The sequence below is a fragment of the Molothrus ater genome, chromosome 28 (genome assembly GCF_012460135.2).
Source record: "Molothrus ater isolate BHLD 08-10-18 breed brown headed cowbird chromosome 28, BPBGC_Mater_1.1, whole genome shotgun sequence".
Lineage (NCBI taxonomy): Eukaryota > Metazoa > Chordata > Aves > Passeriformes > Icteridae > Molothrus > Molothrus ater.
In genome coordinates this window covers 1,357,288-1,375,682 of record NC_050505.2, presented here as the reverse complement: position 1 = coordinate 1,375,682, position 18,395 = coordinate 1,357,288, and the positions used below count along the sequence as shown (strand labels likewise).

At 56.4% G+C, this 18,395-nt stretch overlaps 2 protein-coding genes and 1 long non-coding RNA gene across 6 annotated transcripts in view; all 3 read right to left on the bottom strand.

Moving 5' to 3' along the window:
• Window positions 1–12,969, bottom strand: part of BIN3 (bridging integrator 3) — a 47,871-nt gene extending 34,902 nt beyond the window's left edge. Inside the window, exon 1 of one of the 3 annotated variants that reach the window (XM_054517506.1) lies at window positions 9,113–12,969. In XM_054517506.1, the coding sequence (XP_054373481.1) occupies window positions 9,113–9,120 (8 nt within the window). In that variant the 5' untranslated portion in view covers window positions 9,121–12,969. Of the gene's footprint in view, window positions 1–1,954; window positions 2,106–9,112 lie in introns of those variants that run through there. The other 2 variants (XM_036396672.2, XM_054517507.1) reach the window with 2 other exon arrangements.
• On the bottom strand, window positions 7,859–8,944 carry LOC129046959 (uncharacterized). Its single transcript, XR_008508870.1, has 2 exons — window positions 8,282–8,944; window positions 7,859–8,206 (listed from the first exon to the last, which is right to left on the bottom strand). It is a non-coding gene; the product is annotated as an uncharacterized LOC129046959 (long non-coding RNA).
• A 902-nt stretch (window positions 12,970–13,871) lies between the features above and the next one.
• Window positions 13,872–18,395, bottom strand: EGR3 (early growth response 3). Of its 2 annotated transcripts, none has more exons than XM_036396708.2 (2): window positions 17,886–18,395; window positions 13,872–16,826 (listed from the first exon to the last, which is right to left on the bottom strand). In XM_036396708.2, the coding sequence occupies exons 1-2, from the start codon at window positions 18,037–18,039 to the stop codon at window positions 15,787–15,789; spliced, it is 1,194 nt and encodes a 397-aa protein (XP_036252601.1). In that variant the 5' UTR covers window positions 18,040–18,395; the 3' UTR covers window positions 13,872–15,786. The 2 variants fall into 2 exon arrangements, with proteins under 2 accessions (XP_036252601.1, XP_036252602.1); XM_036396709.1 differs by lacking the exon at window positions 17,886–18,395 and adding an exon at window positions 17,110–17,215.

The window sequence follows — 18,395 nt, the reverse complement described above, 5'->3', positions numbered from 1 at the left end:
TGGCTTTTCCATGTGCAAACGCAGGGCCACACACACCAAAGCAGTTAATTCTCCTCTGGATGCACAGGAGAGTTGGAAACAAACCTCCCAGGCAGGGGGGGGATACAGCTCCATGAGGTCTGAGGGGAGCTGCAGCTTAAAACACGGAGCTCCCACTCTCCAGCATTCCTGGAAGGCAGGAATTGCCAGCAGGAATCACTCAATCCTTGCTAAATTAGGGAGGAATGGTCCTTTCCTAGGGTGGACATCAAACCTTGGCATCACCCCTGGCTGTGGGGAGCTGGGATGGAGCTCAGAGCCTGCCCAGGGGATAAATTCCCTGTGGGATGTGATTCTTTTTCCCAGCTCATTCCAGCTCAACACGGCTTTGCCACCCCTAATCAGGCCCCAGAAGACCCTTGGCAGATAAGCAAGGGATAAACACCAAATATTTTCACCCACAGTTGATAAAATGCTCTCCCTGGGGATGCTGAGCTGCCAGGCAGGGACTGGGAAGGGAGGGAAGGATGGACAGATGGATGGACAGGCAGGGATGGGGACAGCAGAGGCTGGGGCAGTTTGGATGTTAATGAATTTGGGAAAAGTGACACTGAGCCTCTGAATTCAATATTCCTGCCCCAGGTGGGCACGAGTGGCATTTGCAGGGGACCCACAGGTCCCACTTTGGTATGAACTGGTGGCCAAAACTGGTTTGTACTGGTACCACTGCCAGACCACCGACTAAATCCCTGTTTTGTGGGAAGTGCCCGCTTCCCGTGCAAAGTTTCAGGGATTTTTTTCCCTTTCTCTCTCTCTCTCATTGAAACCCCAAGCGCCAGCATAGCCTGGACGCCCGCCAGAGCTTCTCACTCTTTGAATTTCCACCAAAAATCTCAATTCCTTCACCGGAAAGAAACCTCTCAGTGCCTGCAGGCAGGAGGATGACACCCAGCCTCCCGCGCTGCCAGGGTGACCCTGACCCTCCAAGCCTGGTCTTCCCAAGGATTTTGGCACGTGGGATGATGAGGGATCCTACAAAGCCATCCCTTTACACCTGATGCTCTGTGCAGACAAAAATCATGCCAAAGCTATCACAGAAATTGGGTCCCTTCCCTGAGCCTTTCCCTTTGGAAGCTGCTGGGTTGGGAATGGATTCAGCTGCATCCAGAGAAGCTGCCTGGTCAGAAAAGCTGCCTGGCCATGGGATCAGCTGCTATCCCAGAAAGATCAAAGTGTTCCTGCAAACACTTCCAACAGGAAGGTCGGGAGCACTCCAGGAAGGATGTGAACCTTCACTTTCCCACTCTGCTACGGAGTGAACTTGGTTGAGCTTCTCCTCCCTGTCTGCTTGGGTGAAGCTTCCCTGAGGGATGGAGGTGTTAAGGAAGGACTTTTCCATTTTCCATGATAGAAAGTTCAAAGGAAGCTGAGAGACCTTTCCTGAGCAGCATTCCCGAGTCTCATGCCAGCCTGCACAAGGAGAGGGAATATCGCACACCAAAATCCTGGAAACCTGGATTGGGCTCCCTAAAACCAGCCAAATTCCCGGCCAGGAGGGGATGGCAGCCGTGCCCAGGTGAGGCAGGCAGGAGGGCAGGCTCAGGTTAGGCGTGAATCTCCCGGATTCCTCCTCGCTGTGCTCCAGGCGTGTCCATGGAAACCGCAGGCACCGTCCCACCCCGCTCCCCCCTCCCGGGAACTCATGGCAACCGCTCCAAACACAGCGCCGAGGCAAAAAAAAAAATTAAAAAAAAAAAAAAAAAAAAAAGAAGAGAAAAAAAAAAAAGGGAAAAAAAAATTTATTCCAACGGATCACAAACAGCTTCTGTCGAGGGAGACTCTGCGCCAAATCCCCGTTTGGGTGCTCTCCTCGAGGAGATGAGAGGGGAGGTCACAGGGTGGGGAGAGAGAGGAGGGATGTGGGGATGGGATCCCTTGGCATGGACCAGGTGAGCGCTCCCACCTGGATTTTGGATTTCAGCCCCATCCTTGGGAACTTGGAGGCTTTAAGGCACGCAGGGATGTCAGGGTGAGCCGCTGCAGCGGGGGAGAAGGGAAAGAGAGGTGTAAAAAGAGGCAAAAAAAGAGGTGTAAACATCGATTTTCTGGCTTTTAGGTCAGGCCAGGGAAAACAAGGCACCTTCCTGAATTTGGCAGTGGAGGGATGAGCTCCTGGGAACGGGTCCCTCTGCATCCTGCACAGAGCCAGGCGCGGTGTCAGTGTTAAGCAAATCAAAAATAATGTCAGAATCCTCTCTCCCACCCATTCCAAGAGGAGCATGAAAAAAATAATGATATTTTACTCACCCATCAAAAGAAAATTACTCACGCCAGGCGCGTGGGCGAGCAGAATTTTGCAGGGCTGTTTTAGGCCCTGACTATGCTACAAAAATATCCATTTTAAGCACGGTTGTGAAACACGGTTGTGGCTCAACCAAAGCACTGGGTTGGAGCTACCTGGACAAAACAGGTGGAAAAATTAACAATTCAGGAATAACCACTCCGAGGCCTGTGATGGTGGCAGGGGAGGTGGCAGGTGGCTCTTCCCAGCTGCTCCACCCCGGGAAATGCCCGGCTGGCGCTCCAGTTTCACCACGATAAAAACTTTGGGATGTGCAAAGCACCTTGCACAGGTAACAGGGAGGTGTTTGGGAGCCTCACTCACTGCTCTGGTATCCACTTGCTTCATCCCAGGTCATTTTATCCCATGCTCGTCTCCTGATCCCAGTATCATTGAAACCTGCAGGGAAGGGGGAGCAGTGCCATCGGCCAAAAAACATCAATATTGATTCAGAGGGAGGAAAACAGAGCCTGGGGCTGGGTTTGGATTGCACCTGCCCAGCATGGACACAGCTCCAAAACACGGAAAATACTGGGAATAACCATCTGCAAATCCATAGCAGGGAAAACACCAGGAATAACCAACAACTGAGCAAATCCATAACATGGAAAACACTGGGAATAACCTGGGCGAATTCATAATGTGGAAAACATTGGGAATACCCAACAACCTGTGCAAATCCTTAACACAGAAAACACCAGGAATAACCAACAACCTGAGCAAATCCATAGCGTGGAAAACATTGGGAATAACCAACAAACTGAGCAAATCCATAACAGGGAAAACACTGGGAATAACCTGTGCAAATTCATAATGTGGAAAACATTGGGAATACCCAACAACCTGTGCAAATCCTTAACACAGAAAACACCAGGAATAACCAACAACCTGAGCAAATCCATAGCGTGGAAAACATTGGGAATAACCAACAGCCTCTGCAAATCCATAAAACAGAAAACACCAGGAATAACCAAGAACCTGAGCAAATCCATATCGTAGAAAACATTGGGAATAACCAACAACCTGTGCAAATCCATAACAGGGAAAACACCAGGAATAACCAACAACCTGTGCAAATCTATAACATGGAAAACATTGGGAATAAGCAACAGCCTCTGCAAATCCATAACACAGAAAACACCAGGAATAATCAACAACTTGTGCAAATCTGTAACAGGAAAACACCAGGAATAACCAACAACCTGAGCAAATCCATAAAACAAAAAACATTGGGAATAACCAACAACCTGTGCAAATCCATAGAACAGAAAACATTGGAATAACCAACAACCTGTGCAAATCCATGACAGGGAAAACACCAGGAATAACCAACAGCCTCTGCAAATCCATAAAACAAAAAACATTGGGAATAACCAACAACCTGTGCAAATCCATAACATGGAAAACACTGGGAATAACCAACAACCTGAGCAAATCCATAACAGGGAAAACACCAGGAATAACCAACAGCCTCTGCAAATCCATAAAACAAAAAACATTGGGAATAACCAACAACCTGTGCAAATCCATAACATGGAAAACACTGGGAATAACCAACAACCTGTGCAAATCCATAACAGGGAAAACACCAGGAATAACCAACAGCCTCTGCAAATCCATAAAACAGAAAACATTGGGAATAACCAACAACCTGAGCAAATCCATGACAGGGAAAACACTGGGAATAACCAACAGCCTCTGCAAATCCATAAAACAGAAAACATTGGGAATAACCAAAAACCCAGGAAAACACCAGGAATAACCAACAACCCGTGCAAATCCATAACAGGGAAAACACTGGGAATAATCAACAACCCCACTTTTGAGGCTGTGCAAACCCATCTAGCCTCTCATCCTCTAGGAGAGACAAAAAGATCCCCTTTTCCTGTGGGAATTCACCTGGGGGAGAGTGGGAAACTGGAGCAGGGGATGTTTGGGAGTCTGGTTATGAGGTTTGGTGTGATGCAGTCTCAGGAACCTTAAGAAACACTTCATAAATCAAAAATGGGGCACTCAGGGCAGTAAAATCCAGCACTCCACTCCCTTTATTCTTTGAAGGAGGGATGGCCAAGGGAATCACTGGATTGCACATGAGGAAGAGGGGGATGAGGATGCCCCAATCCAAAGCCTAAAGGAAGCCATGGAGTTCAGCTGAGATTGAAAAACATCCCAGCTGTCCATGCAAGGCTAGAAAGGCAGAGCTGCCTCACTGCCTGGGTGCAGGAATTGGGAATTTGGGGGGGTTAATCCAGGCTCTGTCAGCAGCAGGAGCCCTCTGGAACAGCTTTCCTGTGTTGGTACAAGGGTCATCACTGGGCTCTTGGGAGTGATCCCTGTGTTCCTGGGAGTGATCCCTGTGTTCCTGGGAATGATCCCTGTGTTCCTGGGAATGATCCCTGTGTTCTTGGGAGCATTCTCTGTGTTCCAGGGAGCATTCCCCATGTTTCAGGGAGCATTCCCCATGTTTCAGGGAGCATTCCCTGTTTGCAGGGAGCATTCCCTGTGCTCCTGAGAGTATTCTGTGTTCCTGAGAGCATTCCCTGGGTTCCAGGGAAAATTCTCTGTGTTCCAGGAGTGATCCCCACGTTCCAGGAGTGATCCCCATGTTCCAAGGAGCATTCCCTGTGTTCCAGGAGTGATCCCCATGTTCCTGGTAGAATTCCCTGTGTTCCAGGGAGCATTCCCTGTGTTCCTGAGAGCATTCCCTGGGTTCCAGGGAAAATTCTCTGTGTTCCAGGAGTGATGCCCATGTTCCAGGAGTGATCCCCATGTTCCAAGGTGCATTCCCTGTGTTCCAGGAGCGATCCCCATGTTCCTGGTAGAATTCCTGTGTTCCAGGGAGCATTCCCAGCCCTCATTCAGCACAGAGAACTCACAAGGACCGAGGGATGGCCCAGGATTAACTTTACACCACTCAACAGAGCACCAACCTGCCAACAGTCCTCAAATCTGTGGGAATTTCCCTCACAAAAAAATTAAGGATATGAGTGCCCAAGCCCAAATGGTGGCAGTTTGTGCCACCTCCAGCTCTGCAAGACAAAGCTGAGGACAAAGCTCCATCCTCTTCCTCAGCTGCAGCATCTAAACCCTGGAAAAAGAGGGATCAACCCAGGACTGACGGTGCCCAACGCCAGAGAGACGCACATGGAAGCTGAGCAAAGTCCCTTCTTCCCTAAGGGAAATGAATTTGTAGAGCATTTTTAAAGCTCGATAGAAAGTTCACAGAGTGAATGCATGCATAATCCAACACATCCCACAGCAGCCAGGGCTGGAACAAAGCTCTCCCTCCCCGGAGCAATGCCAGGGCCGGAACTGTGACATTTCAGCAGCGGGGCACGACCCACGTGTGTCAGCGCTGCCACGGACGTCACGCCGGGCCTGCACCCATGAATGGCCCGATTGATGCCCCAATTGATGCCGGGAGGGAGCCCGGGAAGGAGCAACCGGGAGGGAGCAGCCGGAATGAGGACACACACACAGAGCAGGACTGAGGGCACATGGTCATGGCTGGACTGAGGGCACACACACACACCCAGGCTGCACTGAGGGCACACACACACACACAGGGCGGACTGAGGGCACACACACACACGGGGCTGGACTGAGGGCACACACACACCCAAGGCTGGACTGGGGGCACACACTCAGGGCTGGACTGAGGGCACACACACACTCAGGGCTGGACTGAGGGCACACACACACACAGGGCTGCACTGAGGGCACACACACACCCAAGGCTGCACTGAGGGCACACACACACACCCAAGGCTGAACTGAGGGCACACACCCAAGGCTGCACTGAGGGCGATTGTGCGGCCACGCTGGAGCCCGCGGGCTCCGAGCCCCTCGTGCGTCAGCCGCGCTCCCGAGGGTGACGTGGCCAGAGAAGAAAGAGACTCAGAATTCCCCCGGAGTTCCCCCCGCTCGCCAGGCAACTCTTGGAGTTCTGGATGCTGAGAATTTCAGACTTTCTGTACACACAGACTGTGACTCCCAGGAGAGTGCTGCATTTGACCTGAGGCTGCGAGAAGGCTTTTGCAGTCTTTCATTAACAAGGCACAAAATGGTTAACTATCTGGAATATAACTATATATAACTATTTGGGATATAACTATATAACTATCTGGAATATAACTATATATAACTATTTGGGATATAACTATATTGGAATATAACTATATAACTATCTGGAATATAACTATATTGGAATATAACTATATATAACTATTTGGGATATAACTATATTGGAATATAACTACATAACTATCTGGGATATAACTATATAACTATCTGGAATATAACTATATTGGAATATAACTATATAACTATTTGGGATATAACTATATTCCAAACCTCCACTTGCCAGGCAACTGTTGGGAGTGCTGGATGCTGAGAATTTCAGACTTTCTGTACAGACAGACTTTGACTCCCAGGAGAGCACTGCGTTTGACCTGAGGCTGTGGAAAGGGCTTCCAAAAATGACTGATAGCACTGGGATTACAGGTGTGGAGTTAGAAGTGTGTGACATCACAGGGTGGAAAACTGAACAGTTTGGGGTTTTAGAATATAGGAATAAATATGAAGCAAGATGGAGGTTTTAGGGTGGAGACAGGTTGTTCTTCTTTACCTTCTTCTTCATGGGTTTGGGTGGTATTTTGTAACTGAACAGAAAAGTCCAAAGTGTGGACTTCAAGCGATGAGTTATTGGGTTAAAAGTGAAAATAATTTAGGTGTAATTTCTTAGTTGGATAGTTTAGGATTACAAGACCTTGTACCAAGAGATAGTTAACCATTCTGTGCCTTGTTAATGAAAGACTACAAAACTCACTGCTGTGAGACTGTAACTGATAAGAAATAATAAACATCTGAGTCTAAATTATCATCTCAAGTACCTTCAATCCCGACCTCAACAGAGGTAGAAAAAGGAAGCTGAAAACTGGGAGACAACAACCTTGGATTCCTCCCCAGAAAGAGGTGAAAACACCCAAACTCCCAGAGAAAGGGGTCCCAGAAAAAGCCACGTGTGTTGTGGTGACAAGGGACAGTCCCTGGGGATGGATGGACACTGGGAAGTGTGGATACCCTGCACCCAAATTATTCCTCATCCAATACGTGAAGGGATGATTTATTCCTCACATTTTGGCTCTGAAGCTCCTCCTGGACCAGAGGGTCCCTTCCAGAGTCCCTTCCCTCAGATTCCCTGGGAAAAGTTGGCTCCAAAACCTCGTTAGCCAACACTGTCCATAATTGTTGCTGTTCTGAGATGAGTCCAAAGCCATTCCAGTGGATAAATGTGTATTTTTAGCCCAAATGCCCAGTTTTAATCAGTACCTGTGTGTGCCTCATTACATACTCGCAGTACATTTCCAAACCACAACTTCCACAGCTCCCAACCCAAAAAATTTTCCATTGTCACCGTGGAACTCAACCTGGCAGGCAAGGAAAAGCCCTTTCAGCTCTTGATCCATCCCATCCTTTGCCTCCCACAACAGCACTCGATCTCCAGAACTGCCCAGGATGAGAAATCACACACAGCAGTCCAGATTAATTTCTAATATTATTGATTTCTAATACAATTCAATTAAATAAGCACCAGTGTGTCCAAACTCAGCCCGCATCAGTTTGATTCAAACACATGGGAATTCTTCTTTCCTCTTTTTTTTAAAGGAAAAAGCTTTGCTTTCATGGAGTTGAAGGTGTTTTTTCAGCATTTCAGAGGCAATGGGGACAGTGGGGGACCCTCCATGTACCTGCAGCAGCTCCTGGGCAGGGGCAGGGAGGAGAGGGAACAGTGGCAAGGGGTCAGGGGGTGATGTGGGGGGCACAGGTGAGGGGTGTGAGGGGTGCACACCTGTGGGGGTGACTACAGGGACAGCAGGGACAAGCCTGGCCAGGACTGGGGACCCCACCAGGACAAACCTGGCCAGGACTGGGACAAACTTGGCCAGGACTGGGGCAAACCTGGCCAGGACTGGGGACCCCAGCAGGACCAGCAGCAGGATAAACCTGGCCAGGACAGAGACAAACTTGGCCAGGACTGGGGCAAACCTGGTCAGCACTAGGGACTCCACCAGGGCCAGCACCGGGACAAACCTGGCCAGGACTGGGGATCCCACCAGGGCCAGCACCAGGACAAACCTGGCCAGGACTGGGGATCCCACCAGGGCCAGCACCAGGACAAACCTGGCCAGGACTGGGACAAACCTGGCCAGCACTGGGGACCCCACCAGGCCCAGCAGTGGGGCCAAGCCCGGCCAGCACCGGGACCCACTCCGGGGCCGGCACCCGGCCAAGCCCGGTCAGCACTATGAACACACCGGCTCCGCTCCAGGGCCTCCACCGGGGCTCCCACCGGGCCAAGGCCGCTCAGCACCGGGGCCGCTCCGGGCCTGTCCCCGGCTCCTCCTCACCCGCAGCGCCCAAGGTGAGGAGCCGGGACCGGGCGGACCCGTGCCAGCGGTTCCGATTCCTCCGCCCTGCCCCGGTTCCGGTCCCGGCGTTCCCGTTTCCCCACCCTGCACGGCTCCAGGTCCCGGTTCCTCCGCCCTGACCCAGTCCCGGTCCCGGCGTTCCCGTTCCCCCGCCTGCCCCGCTCCCGGTTCCAGTTCCTCCGCCCTGACCCAGTCCCGGTGCCGGCGCTCCCGTTCCCCCGCCCTGTCCCGCTCCGGGTTCCGGTTCCTCCGCCCTGTCCCAGTCCCGGTCCCGGCGTTCCCGTTCTTCCGCCCTGCCCTGCTGGTCCCGGTTCCTCCTCCCTGACCCGCTCCCGGTGCCCCGGGGTCCCCCCGCACTCACCAGCTCATGTTCCCCCTCCGCCCCGCGCCGCTCCCGGAAGTGCCGCCGCTTTTGGCCCCGCCCCTTCCGGCAGCGCTCAGGCCCGGGGCCGCGCGCCGCGGTGACGCCACGCGGCGGGGGCGTGACGTCACGTGGCGGGGGGAGCGTGACGTCACGGGGAAGGCGCGCGGGGAAAAAACCTCGAAATTCGCCCGGTTTCGGTGAAAAGGGCTGGAAATGGGGCGGGAGTGGGTGGAGATAAAGCGCTGGGATCTGTGGAGTGTCCCCAGGGTGGGCCAGGAGAAGGAACTGCCTGGATCAGCCCTGGGACGGGTGAGAAGGAATTGCCTGGATCACCTCTGGGTGGGCAAGGAGAAGGAATTTCATGGATCATCCCTGAGGTGGGCAAGAAGGAATAGCCTGGATCAACCCTGGGGTGGGCAAGGAGAAGGAATTTAATGGATCAGCCCCAGGATGGGCAAGGAGAAGGAATTGCCTGGATTATCCCTGGGATGGGCAAGAAGGAATTGCCTGGATCAACCCCAGGGTGGGCAAGGAGAAGGAATTTAATGGATCAGCCCCAGGATAGGCAAGAAGGAATTTCGTGGATCACGCAAGGGGTGGGCAAGAAGGAATTGCCCGGATCAGTCCTGGGATAGGCAAGAAAGAATTGCCTGGCTCAACTCCAGGATGGGCAAGGGCACAGAGACGGAATGCCCAGGAGCACCCTAGAAGTGGGTGAGGGCAGGAGCATGGAATGCCCAGGAACAGCCTGGAGTGGGCAGTGGCACAGGGAGGGGAGGCCCAGGAGCATTCCTGGGGTGGGCGAGGGTCAGGAACTGCCTGGCAGCATCCTGAGCTGGATAAGGGCATGGAGAGGGTGCCCAGGGTTATTCCCTGGGGTGGGCGAGGGCACAGGGAAGGGATTCCCAGGATGAGTGTGGGCAGGGGGTGCCCAGGGTTATTCCCTGGGGTGGGCGAGGGCACAGGGAAGGGATTCCCAGGATGAGTGTGGGCAGGGGGTGCCCAGGGACACCCCGGGGTGCGTGAGGGCAGGGGGAGGAGCAGGACTCCCCTAGTCAGGGAAATCCAAGGGATGTGCATCACCTTTGGAAAAGCAGGAGCTCTCAATTTTGGGCAGAAACACCCCAAACCCAACTTGATGAGGCTGGACAGGGGTGGGATGGACAGCAAAGTCCTTTTGGTGGCCAAAAACCCACCGTGCCCTCAACACTGACCCATCAGCCAGCTCCATCCGTGAGCCCAGGATCCAGCAGAGCCCCCCAAGGTCGGGGTGCCCCTGGAGCCCCAGGGTGCCATCCGGGGGTGGGAACAGCCCTGGTGGCACCGGGCTGGTGACAGCAGCCACATGCCAGCGCACGGGGCGGCGGCCCCGGGCCGGGCGCCAGGGGTGGCTTTATCAATTAGCAGGTGGAGGTAAACAGCACGGTAATTACAGGCAGGGAGGATGATGCTAAACTGGGAAGGTGTTACCAACACCGCTGAGGACAGGGATTAGCCCAAAAGGAGCAGGGGAGGCAGATCCGGGGGGGCCACCAGTGCCAGGGTGGCAACCGCCACCAGTGTCCCAATTTGTGCTAGGGTGGGTGCAGAGGGGACGCTGGGAAGGGGCATGAGGGGAAGGGATGGGTTTTGGGGTGCTGGTGGGTGTCAGAGCAAACCCCGAGGGGAGGCAGCCGAGGGTCCCCACATCCCCATCCAGGTGATGAAGAGGATGAGGAAGAGGAAGAGGAAGGCTGGGGCCAGGAAGGTTTTGCTGCCAGCTGGGCCAGGTTGTTGCTCCTGGGCCTGTCCCCACTGTGGTGCCCTTCACTGTCACTGGGGATGGGACAAAACTGAGCTGGGACGAGCCTGGGTCTGTCATCCTGAAGGCCACAGGACTTGGGGAGCACCTTCTGTGGAGGCTCTGCTGTTTGTCCCCCTGTCCCAGGAGGATGAGTCTGGCCCCTTCCTCCAGAGGGGATGGGGATGGATCCACACGGTCCCACGGGGTGAGAGATGAGGTCAGATGATCCAGAACCATCCAGGCCTTCTGTGGGTGATGTCTCCTGCCAGGCAGTGGCAGAAGCTGAGCCAGAGGTGAGAAGATCAGGGAAGGATCCCACCAACATCTGTACTCCAGCTGCAAACCAGGAGCTTCTGGCAGTGGGTCCTCATCACTCCCGACCCCAGGGAAGGGGTCCCAGCTCTTGGTGCTCCTCCTGAGCAGGAGATCCCATCCCGTGGAGAGCTCTTGGATCCAACCACATCCTGCAAAGCCCCGAAGACCCTCAGCAGGGAGGAGCGAGGTGTTGGTGGCCTCCTCAGGACCCCGCCGCTCCCGTTGAGGAGGCAAAGGCAGCAAGTTGTGTGGAGCTGGTACGTGACTGGAAGCCCTTCCCTCCTCCCCAGAACACAGATAGCCCAGAACGGGGATGGAAAGTGCCGTGTTTCCGTAGCAACCAACATTTTTCGTGCAAGGTGCTGCACGCACTCCCCGCGCTTTGCCACCCAAGGGTGCTCCTCACCTTCCTGCTCCGTGCCAGGCGGGTCCTGCCCAGTGGGATGCCCAGGCCTGGCTGCCAGAGAGGGTCCCCAGGGCCTGCTGGGCTCCTTCCCTCCTCCTCACCCACAGAAGGAGCCCAAAGCGTTGGTGGAACATTGGGTGGCTCCTCACTGGGGCAGTTCCCAGGATCTCCAGTGTTTTCCAGCATGAGCCACCAGTGGAGATGAGCACCTCCAGCAGCACCAGCACCAGCACAGCACCCTCAGGTGATGCTGGGGCCGTGGTGGCTCTCCCTGTGTGTGGCAGCTCTGGTTCCTGCCCACTTGAGCCACACATGGGGACACCACGGGGATACCAATGGCTTCCAAACCATCCCGCAGGTCCTGCTGGCTGCAGGACCTCCAGAGCACACAGGGAAGGACAATCCCAGCTCATCCCAATCCAGCCTCACGTGGCCACCAAACACTCCAAGAATTAACACAGAGACCTGGTGCAGCACCAAAGCCAAGTCCTCAACACCACGAGATGCCATCCCTGTCTGGGCCAGCTGTGCCCCGAGTCACCATCAGAGCCTGGATTTTCCCCAAAATTAAAGCCTTTCCAAGCCACGGAGCTCAACAAACCCCCTGGAATGGTCAGAGCAGCAGCTTTTCCAGGCCTGGCTGCAGATCCAAATCAAAAAGCAGAAAATCTGACAACATTGCCAACACTTTCATACCCTGGGAACACCAGGAAAGACCACGGTGCCACTGCCAGCCACCAGCACTGCCAGCAAGGCCTTGGGAAGGGGACACTTGTGGGACACTCAACCGGTCACGCAGTGCTGGACCCGCGCGCACCAAGGGACCCCCAGACCCCGGTCTGGGATCCTCCAGCACAATCCCAACTCCGAAATTCCGGCTCCATCCCAAACCTGGGGAAGGATCCAACCATGACACGCCACCACTCCAAACATGCAAGCGCCTCCAAACTCCTTCTCCCACTCGTTCCTCGTGCCCGTGCGAGCGCCAGCGCTGAAACCCAGCGATTTATTTTTATCCCGAGCGATCCAGGCTGGGAAAAAAATCCCCTGCAGGCGCTGTCCCCGGGGCGATTTGGCGGGCGAAGGGCGCGGGGGCATTACCGGCTGAAGCGGCGCGATCCTCTTTGGATCCTCTTTGGTGGCCCAAAGTTATCCCGGCAGCCGCGGAAGCCGCCGGCAAAATGGTGACGGGGTCAGGGCGGCGGCGGCACGAGCAGGGAAAAACAGGATGGGGGGTCAAGGACAAAGCAAGGACACGGCGGAGTTTTGGGGAGAGGGTGGGTGCCCCCATGCTGATTGGGTTCCCACATGCTGGTTGGGTGTCCCCATGCCAGGTGGGTTCCCCCCATCCCGGTCTGGTGGCCCCATCCCAGTCGGGTTCCCCCATCCTGGTTGGGTTCCCCCCATCCAGTTGGGTTCCCCCATCCTGGTTGGGTTCCCCCATCCCAGTTGGGTGCTCCCCATGCCAGTCAGGTGACCCCATCCAAGTGGGATGTCCCCCATCCTGGTTAGGTGCCCCCATCCTGGTGAGGATCCCCATCCCAGTGGGGTGCTCCCATCCTGGTGGGGTTCCCCCCGTCCCCATGGGGTTCCCCCATCCCGGTTGGGTTCCCCCGTCCCGGTTGGGTTCCCCCATCCTGGTTGGGTTCCCCCATCCTGGTTGGGTTCCCCCCATCCCGGTTGGGTGCTCCCCATGCCAGTCAGGTGCCTCCATCCCAGTGGGATGTCCCCCATCCTGGTTGAGTTTCCCCATCCTGGTCGGTTCCCCCATCCGGTCGGGTGCCCCCATCGCCGTGGGTTCCACCATCCTGGAGGGGTGCCCCCCATCCCAGTCGGGTTCCCCCATCCCAGTTAGGTGCCCCCATCCTGGCGGGGTTCCCCATCCCGGTCTGGTGCCCCCCATCCCGGGAAAGACGGGACGCGAGGATGGAGCCGGTCGCCGTCGGGGTCACCCAGCGGGGTCTCGCTGTGCCGTCCTGCGGATAGAACTGAAGCAGAGGGAGGGGGACTGAGAAAAAAAAGTGGGTTACTTTTTTAAAAAAATCATATAAAAAATAATATTTAAGGAAATACAGCACTAGGAAAAAAAATTCTGTACAGACAGGTTTCAAAGTCGCCCGTAAAGAGAAACGTACCCACTTCCCTGCACATTTCAACCCTTTTTACACTCCCCTTACACATTAAAACCTTGGTTTTTTTACTTTCCAAACCAATATAGATCAATTTAAGCAAATAAAGATATTTACTACAGATTTTGATTGTCAGCAAACACAATATATTTACTGCATTAGCATTTGCTCACAGTGCAAATGGTACAACAATACATCAGTTCAATATTTCTGATTTTTTCCCTTAAAAATGCTGTATGCATTAACTATCATATTTGCATTACAACATGACAAATGAGCAAATGAAATGTGTGTGAAAATTATCACCTTTTCACAATATCAAGCATATTTTTTTTTTAACCTTAGTATAAGGTACTATAAATCCAAGAAATAAAAACATCCACAAAATATATTACATCTGGTATGATTTTTTTTTCTCTAAGTACTCAACTTTATACAAAAGTCTCTCAAAAAATATCATTCCCTTAGGTTTGTGTGGTTAAACCTGATTGTGGTTTGTTTTTTTTTTTTTTGTTCCTTTCAGTTCACATAAATTAGACTGCATTCTTCCTCTTCTCTTTATTTTTTGTACGTTTTTAATGTGTTTTTTTGTGGTTTTTTTTTTCACATGCAGACATCAAACCTGGATAGCACGACCTTTTGGCAACAAAGATTTTTTTTTGTTTTTAAGTCATTATTATTTTTGCTTAGTTTAGCTTAAATGTCTGAGCACAGTTTTATTAAAACAAAAGAAGAAAAAATCAGAGCAGTCATGCAATGACATGCACATACCAGAAGGAGAAAGAAAAAAAAAAAATATAATAAAATAGAGGACTAATTGATTTTTCTCCTCCATAGTTGGGTGGTTGTTTTAAAGTGACCAAATAAAATAAAATAAAAAATCTCACATTATAAAAAGTATTCAGCAAAATACTGGGGTGCTTTTTTTTTTTTCCCTGTATTTCTGTAAAGAATTTCCCTTCTGCTGAAAACAAAGAAAAAAAAATAAAAAGGAAAAGAAAACAAAAATAAGAAAACAAACCCAAAAGCTGCTGCCGGGACATCGCTCCCCGCCGCCCCCCGGAGTTGGGGGGACCCGCAGAGCCGCCCCCGCCCCCCCAGCCTGGCTCGGGGGCTGAGCCCTCTTACCTCCAACACGGGGAGCCGGTGCTTGGGGACACGGGGGGGACACGGGGCCGGGGGGAGCAACGGGGGCTCCAGGCCCAGCGAGGAGAGGAGCCAGATCAGCTCCGTCCATCCATCCATCCATCCATCCATCCATCCATCCATCCATCCATCCATCCATCCATCCATCCATCCATCCATCCCCTCACGGATCCTGGAGCGCCCAGCCCCGGGGGAGCCGGGCAGGACGGGACCGGGGGGGGCCGATCCTGGAGCCGCCAGCCCCGGCAGGGGGGGGGGTCGGACCGAGCCCCGGGATCCAGGTCAGCCGGGATCATTCCCGGGTGGGCCGCCCGGGCAGCCCGGAGCCGGGCCGGCGGGTGCGGGCGGGATGGAGCCGGGAGGTGCCGGGTGAGGGCCGTGGGGTGCGGGAGAGGCGGGATGGGGCAATCCAGCCGGGATCCGGGCGGTGCGAGTAATCCAGGTGCGGGAGCAGGGAGCCGGGAGAGCCGGGCAAGGAGGGTGCGGACGGCCCGGCCCGGGCGGCGCGGGTGCGGGCAGCCGGGATCCGGGAGGTGCGGGAGCAGGCGGCCGGGATCCGGGAGGTGCGGGGGCCCGGCCCGGGCGGTGCAGGTGGAAGCAGCCGGGATGTGGAAGGTGCAGGAGCAGGCAGCCGGGATCCAGGTGCTGCGAGCAATCCCAGCGCGGGCAGCGCGAGTCCGGGCAATCCGGGTGCGGGCAGTGCGGGTCCCATCGATCCAAGTGCAGGCAGGATCCAGGTGCGGGCAGCCTGGACCCGGTCAATCCGGGTGCGGGCAGAGCGGACCCGTCGCAGCACAACCCCGGTATCCTGAACACCGTGGGGTTCCCCCCGGAGCGGTGCCGAGGGCAAGGGGAGGAGAAGGGGTGCCACCGCGCCGCCCCCCACAATCCCTCAAGCGCACGTGGTGACGGCGGGGGCGAGGGCGACGGGGGGCGAGGTGGTGGCGGTGGCGGCGGGGGGCGCGGCGGGGGGCTGCACACCCGAGCCCTTCTCGGCCTTCTTCTCCTTCTGCTTGAGGTGGATCTTGGCGTGCCGCTTGCGCTCGTCGGAGCGGGCGAACTTGCGGCCGCAGAACTCGCAGGCGAAGGGCTTCTCGCCGGTGTGGGTGCGGATGTGGGTGGTGAGGTGGTCGCTGCGGCTGAAGCTCCGCATGCAGATGCGGCACTGGAAGGGCTTGTGGCCCGTGTGGATGCGGAGGTGACGGGTGAGCTCGTCGGAGCGGGAGAAGCGGCGGTCGCAGCCCTCGGCCGGGCAGGCGTGGGGCCGCTCGTGCAGCGGCGTCTTGCTGGGCCGGTTGGGATACTTGCGGGGTCGGATGGGCTTGAGCGTGAGGGGCGGCTGCGGCAGCCCCCCGAAACCCGGGTGGATCTGCTTGTCCTTGAAGGCCTTGATGGTCTCCAGCGGGGTTATGGGGGGCGGGTTGACGCGGATGGGGTCCAAGCTCTGGAAGGGTTTGTGCTCCGTGATGGTGCCCATGTCATTGGGGTGGTGGTAGAGGTTATAGTCTGGGATCATGGGGAAGAGGTTGCTGTCCAAGGCGGGCTTGGCCGCCTGGTAATCCTGGGGGGAGTAGGTGAGGCCAGGGTTGCTCTGGGGGTCGTGGAACGAGACGGGCTCTGGGTAGAGGTCACTGCAGGAGGAGTAGGGCGGCAGCGCGGGGTACATCTGGTCCACCTCGCCCTGCGGCGGCCCCATGCTGCCCGCCGAGCTCTGCGTGCTGGTGAGCGCGCCCGAGGACGGCGGCACCCCCAGGATGCCGGCGCTCATCAGGCTGATGATGTTGTCCTGGCACCAGTTGGAGGGCGAGTCAAAAGCGAATTTCCCAAGGTAGGTGACAGTCTTGTTGCCCGGGGCGGGTTGAAAAGTGCCCGAGTAGGAGGACAATTCCTGACCGGCCTTTTCGTTCGCTAAGCCAATGTCCATAACATTATCTGCAAAGTGCGAGAGAAGCGGGGCAGGGTAAGCCGGGAGGGCCCGGGGATGCACCGGGGGATGCTCCGGGGGATGCTCCGGGGAGCGGGGATGCGCCAGTTCCTCCACGCCTCGCTCCCCCCCTTCCCCTCGCGGCTTCCACCCCGCATATGCGGCGCTGCCTGCCGGGGGTCCCGACGATGCGGGGCCGCCCGCGCCGCCCCCGCGAGGAGCTGCCCGGGGTGGGTGGGTGGGTGGGTGGGGGGGACACTCCACCGCCGCGCCGCCGGAGGAAGGAGGTACCTGCGGCTACAGGTAGGCTTCCTCCCCGTCCAGCCCGGCAGCGCTGGGCACTCCGCGGAGCCGGGGCTGCGGCCGCCGACGCCGTTACCAACTCGCCGCCTTCCCTGCGCCGAGCCCCGGCGAGGAGAAACACGGGGATGGGGATGGGGATGGGGAGGGGGGGTTTAGCCCGGCGGGGCTCCGCGTGGGAGCGGGGACACGCGGGGAGCACCCGCCCCCGCCGCCCTCGGCGCTCACCTGTGCCCCCCCACCAGATCCTCCCTCTCTCCTGTCCCCCCCCTCCCTCCCCGTTTCCCCAGCCCCGCGCTCCGGGAAAGTCGGCGCCGCGTCCCGGGGAGCCCACGCTGCCGCCGCCGCCGCTGCGGGGTGTGGGGGGGCGGCTGCCACGGCCACGCGCGTCCGCGGCGCCTCCGCACCCGCGCGGATCCCGGCGCGGGCGGGCGGCCCCTGCGCGACACGGGGGTGCCCGGCCTTCCCCTCGTCCCCTCGGCCCTCCGGCTTTTCCACCCGGGCTCTCCTCCCCACGGAGCCCGGCCGCCGTCCCCGTACCTGCGGCGGCGGCTCGGCGGCGGCAGCGCTCGGCGGAGCCCTGCAGCGATCGCGCGGAGACACGGCGAGGAAAGGGGTGGGTGGGTGCGGGGGGGGGACGCTCCCCAGCCCCAGCTCTTCCCTTCCCTCCGAGGCTCCATGACACCCTACCCACAGCATCCTCCTCCTCGCCCCACCGGCTCCCCCCTGCTCCTGCCTTTTCCCATTTTCCTTCCCTCCCGCTTTACCTGCAGCCATCTGGTTGTAGTGAGCCACCGAGTCGCTGGTGCTGGAGAAGATATTCAAAGAGTTGGGGATCTCCTCTGGGTACAGATTGTCAGGCAATTGGTTCATCAAAGTGTTCATGGTCCCCGGCAGCTTCTCCAGTAGTTTGCCTGTCATAGCACTGGAGGAAAAGGCTGGTTCAACGTGGCTCCGAGCTCGGCTCCCGAGGAAACAACATCCGAGTGGCAAATCCGTGCGAGGGAAATCATGCAAGAAGAAAAGTTGGGGCGGGGGCGGCGGGGGGGAGGAGGAGGAGGCGGGGGGGGGGCTGGGGGTGGCCGCGGAGGAGGGGGGGCGCGGGGGGGGCGCGGTCCTCCGTGGGTCCCTTGGTGGTGTTTCCTCGAGGGGAGGGGGCGATCTGGCTGGCAGATGTGGTTGTAGAAGCTGGGGGGGTGGTGGTGGGGGGGGGAGGATTTAACCCCTCCTCTCTCTCTCTCTCTCTCTCTCTCTCGCCGGCTCCCGGCCCCGGCCCC

Bases quoted from the DNA above. Each gene is read 5' to 3' on its own strand.
- EGR3 (XM_036396708.2), bottom strand. From the start codon at position 18,039: ATGACAGGCAAACTACTGGAGAAGCTGCCGGGGACCATGAACACTTTG. The intron at 16,827-17,885 runs GTAAAGCGGGAG...CGCACTTTGCAG, and splicing joins CTACAACCAGATGGCTGCAG to ATAATGTTATGGACATTGGC.